General features: G+C 40.9%; 1 protein-coding gene across 1 annotated transcript; it reads left to right on the forward strand.

The window, feature by feature from the left end:
* The first annotated feature begins 642 nt into the window (after positions 1 to 642).
* LOC147092384 (putative G protein-coupled receptor 139) lies at positions 643 to 4,525 on the forward strand. Its single transcript, XM_085975906.1, has 2 exons — positions 643 to 940; positions 1,686 to 4,525. The coding sequence occupies exons 1-2, from the start codon at positions 871 to 873 to the stop codon at positions 2,642 to 2,644; spliced, it is 1,029 nt and encodes a 342-aa protein (XP_085832032.1). The 5' UTR covers positions 643 to 870; the 3' UTR covers positions 2,645 to 4,525.
* The last annotated feature ends 3,579 nt before the right edge of the window (positions 4,526 to 8,104 follow it).

Consider the following 8,104-nt stretch of genomic DNA (forward strand, 5'->3'; position numbering starts at 1 on the left):
AGAGTTACCACCAGTAATGGTACTGTAGTGTCACCACCAATAATGTTAGAGTACAGTTACCACCAGTTATGTTAGCGTAGGGTCACCACCAGTAATGTTAAAGTAGGGTCACCGGCAGTTTTGTTAGTGTCGGGTCACCAGCAGTAACGTTAAAGTAGGGCCAACACCAGTAATGTTAGAGTAGAGTCACCACCAATAATGTTAGAGTAGCGTCTTTACCAGTAATATTAGTGTTATATCATCATTAGTAATACTAGCGTATCGTCACCACCTATAATAGTAATGATAGAGTAGAGTCACCAACAGTAATATTAGAGTTGTGTCACGACCAGTAATGTTAGAGTAGGGTCACCAACAGTAATATTAGAGTTGTGTCACCACCAGTAATGTTAGAGTAGGGTCACCACCAGAAATGTTATTGTAATGTCTCCACCAGTAATGCTAGAGCCGATTCATCATCAGCCATCATAACAGTAAAAAACAAACTTTAATTATGTGCTGGATGAGTGAAGATTTCACCGAATTAATTTGAGACTCCAAGATCCTAACGCAATGTCCGTGAGGATGGTCCCTGTAGGGATCACGAGGCATGCACAGAGCACATTCCCGCTGGTATTACTTTCCGTTCATTGATTTTAATGGGCGGAGTTTCATGGACTGAGCTGTTCAATTTCCCCATTGGCGGCCCGGGCGCACTGAAGATATAATCGCCCCTTGTTTGTTAAGTGACTGAGAATGAAGACACTTATTGTGTAACCAGATTACCTCATCGGCACGGATTGTTCTATAAATTGGGAGCATTTACTGACTTCAGATGTACTGCAGACGAAATCGTACAGCTGGGCAGAATCCACACAAATCGTCAAACAAATGGCACGGCCAGCAATTCTACAGATAAGGGACATTTATTACCATATTCTCGCAGCCTTCGGTGTTCCCGGTAAGTCAATGTCTCTTGTTGCCTAATAGCTGTTGACGATCTCACTTTTAATGATTATGTAACAGATTCCGATAATATCCTCATTGCAGAGACCGGGATAAGCAATGAATATAATGCGGGAATGGCAGAGGTCCGCGCAGCCGCTGAGGCGCTGTTCTCCTCGGTAGGTGGTTTGCACCGGGAGCTCAGTATTCCTCCCTATACTGAGGGAGGGCGAGGCTGATTCCCCGGCACCTCCAAAAGCTCATAATTCATTAACGAAAGTTTTGTTCAGTGCCCATAGTAATCTCCTCATTTGTACCGTTCTTCCCTATCTAAATTAAGTTGATAATTCCTCGGACTGCAGACACCTCCACAAAACAGGGGACTTTGAACAATATTTTGAGAAATAATTGCAGCTCGGTAAGGTGTTCCCATCCTCTCGGCAGCGGTTAGACATAAATTGAAAGCTTTTGTCTCAGCTGAATATTTTATTTGAATTATATCTTTCCATTAATTGCCGTGGAATAAAATTTAATACGTCACTGAAGTTTGCTGGAGGGACGGTGGATTTTCACTTCCTCTATTTTGAATGTTCAATGATTTCATTACTTTAAATAAAATGTTGAGGACACTCACTTATATTAATGAGAATAATCAGTGTCTATGACCCTAAGTAGGGTCGGATCTGAACCTTTCCCCACAATAACCTGTGAGATGTATCCGAGTGTCCCCATTACTGATCTCTTCTCCCTCTTTCTCACAGCGAACCTACTGACAATCGTGATTCTCTCCCGAGGAAACTGCGGCCTTTCCAAGTGTATCTCTGTCTACATGGTGGCCATGGCAACAGCTGATCTACTGGTCATGATCATCAATATATTTGTGAACCGCATTTTACGTTATCACTTGCCACATCCATTCCTGTACTACACTGTCGTTTGTAAGATCATTATGTACGTGCAATGTGTCGCCCTGTATGTGTCGGTGTGGTTTACAGTCTCGTTCACATTTGACCGATTTGTAGCTATATGTACTGAGAAGTTAAAAACCAAGTATTGCACAGTGAGAACTGCGGCCGCGGTTATAACAATGGTATCTGTCCTGATCTGTTTACAGAGCCTCCCTTTTTGTTTTGCATATGAATCTGATCAAGTCATTAACAATGTTCCCTCGGGTTGCCGCTCCAGAGTGGCGTTTTTTTCTTCGCCTTTAGGTGTGGCGTTTTCCTGGTTACAAAGCATTTGTTTTGCTTCGTTTCCCTTTGCTTTGATATTACTTTTTAATGGTTTGACAGTCAGACGTATTTTAGTGGTCAGTAGAACCCGCAGGGGTCTCCGGGGCCACAGCAGTGAGAATCAGAGCGATCCAGAGATGGAGAACCGAAGGAAATCCATCACTTTACTGTTCAGTGTATCGGGAAGTTTTATACTGTTGTGGCTGACAAATGTCGTTAGTTTTATAACTACCAGAGTGACAAGCACCGTGCATTACAAAGGCGATTATGCAGCCCCTGCCTATGTTGCCACTGAAACCGGATATATGCTTTTGTATTTGAGTTCCTGTACAAACACGTGCATTTATGCAGCAACTCAAACTAAATTCAGGGAAGAGCTGAAGCAGGTGATGAAAATTCCTTGGACATTTATTGGTAAAAGAATGAAATGTAAAATCAAAGCTTCCTGTCCTAACAAGAGTTCAATTACAAACTGCAATCTACTGTAGAATAGCCATCTGTCCGTTAGGACGAAAATCGTTTGTTGTTGTGGGAATGAACAGGTAACAGAAAACATTTCTCCCACTTTATGCCTTGTGTTTGATGTCTGCTGCTCTGCTCGGGTGAACATAATCCAGTTCTCATAAAACAGCGCACTTCCCGCTCAAGGTTCAAAGAGAACACTCATGATTGAACTTCAGCTGTGGAGTAGAACATGTAGGCGTCAGCTTTAACTGACACACACCGCAGGCAAAGGAAAGAGTCGCCACAGTTTAATTAATATATAAAGTTTCCGCGCTGTGTACCCACCCGTAGGGACATCGGAAATGCTGGTTTCAGGCATGCACAGCGCACGCGATCAAAACCAATCGATCTGTCAAGAATGTTCTTGACAGATCCTCCGGCTGCCCTGGAGAAGGGCCTCTGCGGGCGGATAGTTCCGCTTCTTGGAGACCCTCCTCCCGCAGAAAACCCTTATAATTCTTACGCCTGATAAAAGCAGGAGTAAAGCCTGCTTTTACAAGAGTAAGCGTTGAAAAAATAAAACAAAAATATTTCACTGATTTATCATTACAAATACAAAAAAAAGGAAACGTTATTTTAGCCAAGTAAAAAACTTCCGTTATTTTTAACAAAATATAAAATTTTTGTTTAAAATACATAATTTATTGTTATTTCAAGTCATTTAAAAAATATGATTTTTTAAAATGTATTTAAAGTTTTACTATGTTTTTGGGATGATCTCCAGTCATATATTTGACATGTCTTCCGGTAATGTTTATGAAGGGATACTCCCTTCTTTGATTGGCTCCCCATGGCCCATGTAATCGCAGGGACACTGCGAACTACATGCGTCTAAGGGATAGGTGGGTCCTGCGCATTTGGAGTTTGGAGAGGCCACGGAGCGGAAGCGTGTGCGTCCCGGTAGCACTCAGCTAAGGGCGTAGATGTTTCCAGATCGCAGACCTCCGCCCGTGGGAGGCCTGCGATCGGAAAATACGGGTGTTACAATGGTGGATATTTGTAATCCTGTAATTTCGGTGTGAATGTTGCAGGCGCTGGTCTCCCCGTCAGACTCCGCCCCCTGTGTCTCCTGGACCAATAGAACGGGCCCCTGCCTCCTGATCAGTGTCTAATGCTGGAGACAGTAGGAACTTGACTCGTCAATGTGACATTAGCCATCATTGTTCAAAGATATTTACTTGAAATCTCAATTGTTCATCACAATGTTGGAATTTTATAACAGGGGCACAGTCCATAAGTTCCAACCAGTCCTTGTCGGCGTTTACACTCCACCCCAGTAATTAGTTCTATCCAATTTACCCAACCGGTGTCAGCATCACTTCAACCTATTGTTACTCATTCATCTATATACATTAAACTTCAATACTGACATAATTTCTGCCTCCGTTATTTCCAGTCTCACAACTCACCGTGTAAAGTGGTTCCTACTACCTTTTGTTCTAAATCTCTAACATATATTGCACCGGATATTCAGATCCCTATGGGTCTGTAGCCGCCGTGGAAGCACTTGTCGGGACATCGGAAATACCGGTTTCAGGCATGCACAGCGCATGCGCTGAAAACCGGCAATTCCGATCTGCCAAGGATTCTCTTGACAGATCCTCTGCCTGCCCTGTAAAACGGCATCCGCGGGCAGAGAATTCCGCTTTCTGGAGACCCTCCGCCCGCAGAAAACCTTTAGATTTCTGAATCTTGATAAAAGCAGGCGAAAGGCCTGCTTTTACCAGGAAAAGAGTTGAAATGTTTTTTTCACTCATTAATCATTTAAAAATACTTTTGAAAGAAGTAAGTTTATTGTTAGCCCCATAAAAAACTTTATTTTTTTCAAAAAATAAATGTTTGTTTAAAATATTTAATTTATTGCAATTTCAACTTAGTTTAAAAAGGAGATGGTGTTTTTAAATGCATTTAAAGCTTTACTGTGTTTTTGGGGTGATCTCCATTCATGTATTTGACAGGTCTATCTGTCAAGTGCATCAAGTGAGATTCCCTTCTTCTATTGGCTGGCCTGGCCCACTTGATCCCAGGGACGATTGCGAACTTCCTGCGCCTCTGAGATAGGTGGGCCCTGCACACTTGGTGTTTGGAGAGGCCCATGATTGGAAGTGTAGGCGCCTTGGGATCCCTGAGGTAAGTTCGTAGATATTTACTGATCGGAGTGTTCCGCACGCAGGTGGCCTCCGATCAGAAAATATGTATCTCTGGCCGTTAGCTCTTGATCCTCAACTAATGGAAGCAGTCTGTTTCTATGTATACATTTAAAGCCCTTCTTAACTTAAATCACCTGGGTACCATTCGCCGAGATACATCAATCTGCTATCAAATCACAATCTAGTGAAAGTCAGGTAAGTGTAGTTAAGATGGATAATTGTTCACTTTTTATTGGAAATGGCTGTGTCCTTGTTTATACTGAACAATGAGAAGAATGTATTTGATAGCTTGGTCACTATCCGAAACATCAGGACCATGCAGGGGGAGATTCTAATCAAACACCCCAACACACCTGGTCCTTCGATATGATAGCCAGATATCAAAGGGTTGACTTGTATTCAATTTCTCGCATGGCATAATCTTTGGAATCGCTGAGTGTGCAGAAGTGACATGTCGTGCATAAACCAAATAGCAGGTGATATGCTTGATGAAGAATGGATCCCAAGGCATGGTCAGTCACGTTGATGACACCAGTACATGACGTGGCTGATGTGGCTCTGGTGAGCGAGAGTATATGTAAAATCAAGGTGCAGCTTTCTGTACCATAGAATAGGTCGAGATAGATATATGATGTTGATGAAAAATTGTTTAGTGTTGACCTTAAATATGTTCACGCCAACAAAGGGAGCATTGTAAGGAAATGGTTAATCAGACCATCCGAAATTCTTCTAATGCTATACTGTATTGGTTTGTCTATCTACTGTAGTAATGTTAACCATTAGTCTCTTCCCGTTATGCAGGGAAGTATAAATCTGCGTCAAGTACCACTGGGCTATTGGGCCAGCACTGACGCTGCAGCAATGGCCAGTTTCAGGATGAAGTCATAAGCGATTTAATTAAACTCATGACATTGAAAACAGATTAATCAATTTCAGGGACCTTTAAACATTTGCTAACGGTGAGGGAAGACACTTCTGCAAAGGAAAACATCCGGGCAATCCATCACCATTTCCAATTAGTACAATAGATACAGAAACAAAGACAGACTTACTACTAAATATATCAATTGGTACAATTCGAATATTATCGAAGAAGAGTAAAACTATCGATCATATGTCAATTAAATTAGCTTTAGATGGATTTTTATTTAAAATGTGATATAATCTTGTAAGGCAGGATTGTTTGGCTTGGCAAGTACAGGGAATGAGAAAAATGCATGAAAACTGGCAGTTTTAATGAATATTTGGTTTGGTAGAAGCCTAAGAAGCTCACCACCCAACCAATATCAGGTGTGGTGCTAATTCCTAAAGTTTAATTGTATACTTAAATACTATTGCATTCAATATGTGCTTAATAAATCTATAGCAACTCACACCAATGTTCAAGAGTCTTATTGAAAACATTACACTAATCCCTTTGTAATTTAATTGTGAATGGGCTCCATTTACTAACTGTGATTAAGAGTCCACTTTAGCCGTCACTGTAAGGTTCCACTTGACGTTGACATTCTCCAAAAGCCAAAATACAATGGTTTCAGGTCCCCGTGGAGCCTGCGCTCGGCCAATTCGGATGACATCCAAATTCTGGGGAATATGCTCATCAGTTGCGGACAGTTCTGTGTAAGAAGCATATTCTCATTCATCTCGATTCAGACGACCCACAATATTGAAGGCAGGAGTCAGGCAGCAGGCAGATATTTTAGTTCCAACTGCATCCAAATACAATCGTTAATACGGAAAATATAATTAAAGTGCTGGTGGTGTAGTCAACTATATTTCAACAGATTCAGTGGTTTACATTATATATTAATTCAAAATCTAACAGCCTATGTCTTCGGCCAATCAAGCACATCATCCAAACTCAATAGGTAAATTAGAAAGGACAGGCAAGAATAATTAACCATTACATTAACGGGTCACATTCAATCTGATGTGGTTGTGATTCCCCGTCACCTGTTTATAATTAAAACGTTGTTATACTCCATTTGAGCTTTTCGATTTCTAATTAAACTGTTAGAGTTTCCCTGACATTCCATGCCCTCTATTTGTTATTAACCAATAACTGTGTTCCCCTGTCAAGTAAATCCATATACATGGTTACTATGTTCCATGCACCCCAATTTCTAATTAAACAATTACTGTGTTTCCGTGACATTCCCATCTCCGCTATTTCTAAATAAACAGTTACTGTCTTCCCAGTCCCATACTTTTAAATCAACAGTTACTATGTTATCCCATGTCTCCTTTTATATTATTTCAAACTAGACAGTTCGTTTATTCCCCTGAATCCCCTTGTCTTCTATTCCTAATTGAACAATCGCTTTCTTCCCCTGTCCTCTATTTCTAATTAAACCACTTGTGTAACAGAGAAAATAGGAGCAGGAGTAGGCCATTCGGCCCTTTGAGCCTGCTCCGCCATTCAATGCAATCATGGCTGATCATCCAAATTCAGTACCCGGTCCCTGCTTTCTGCCCATACCCCTTGATCCCTTTAGCCTGAAGAAATATATCCAACTCCTTCTTGAATATATTTAATGAATTGGCCTCTACTGCCTTCTGTGGTAGAGAATTCCACAGGTTCACCACTCTCTGGGTGAAGAAATTCCTCCTCATTTCAGTCCTAAATGGCCTACCCCTTATCCTATATTATGCCTATATTCCCTTTATTCTAGTTCTAATTAATGGTTAATTTATTGCACTTAATTTTACTGTTCTCCATTTCTAATTAAATATTTACTCTGTTCTCCTAAATTCCCCTTTATTCTATTTCTAATTTTGCTGCTCTTGTTCCCCTGAACTCCCCTGTCGTCTAGTTTTAATTATAAGGATTAGGATGGAATCCTGTTCCATAGATAGACCGTCGCCCACTGAAACAATCTTTCCAGTGATTAGTTTTGTTTTTACCCCCCTTCAATCACACACAGTGCCCTCTGGTGCACCTGTTCTGGACAAGGTGAAACAGCTCGTCATGGTCCACCTTATCGAATGGATTAAGACCAGGGTCACGCACACATTCAGGTCCCGGATATTCCTTAACCTTTGTATGTTTGTAATAGGATTGTTAATACGGAAAATATAATTAAAGTGCTGGTGGTGTAGTCAACTATATTTCAACAGATTCAGTGGTTTACATTATATATTAATTCAAAACCTAACAACCTATGTCTTCAGCCAACATATCATCCAAAGCAGACTTGTACTATAACTACAATATCACTAGGAAATCTCACTTACAAACATTCTACTTTACCACAAATTTGCTAAAGAAATAAACGTCGTGAGTAGCACGCAAGA

The sequence above is a fragment of the Somniosus microcephalus genome, unplaced genomic scaffold (genome assembly GCF_052327205.1).
Source record: "Somniosus microcephalus isolate GS21.2 unplaced genomic scaffold, FLI_Smic_1.0 unresolved_chr2, whole genome shotgun sequence".
Taxonomy (NCBI): domain Eukaryota; kingdom Metazoa; phylum Chordata; class Chondrichthyes; order Squaliformes; family Somniosidae; genus Somniosus; species Somniosus microcephalus.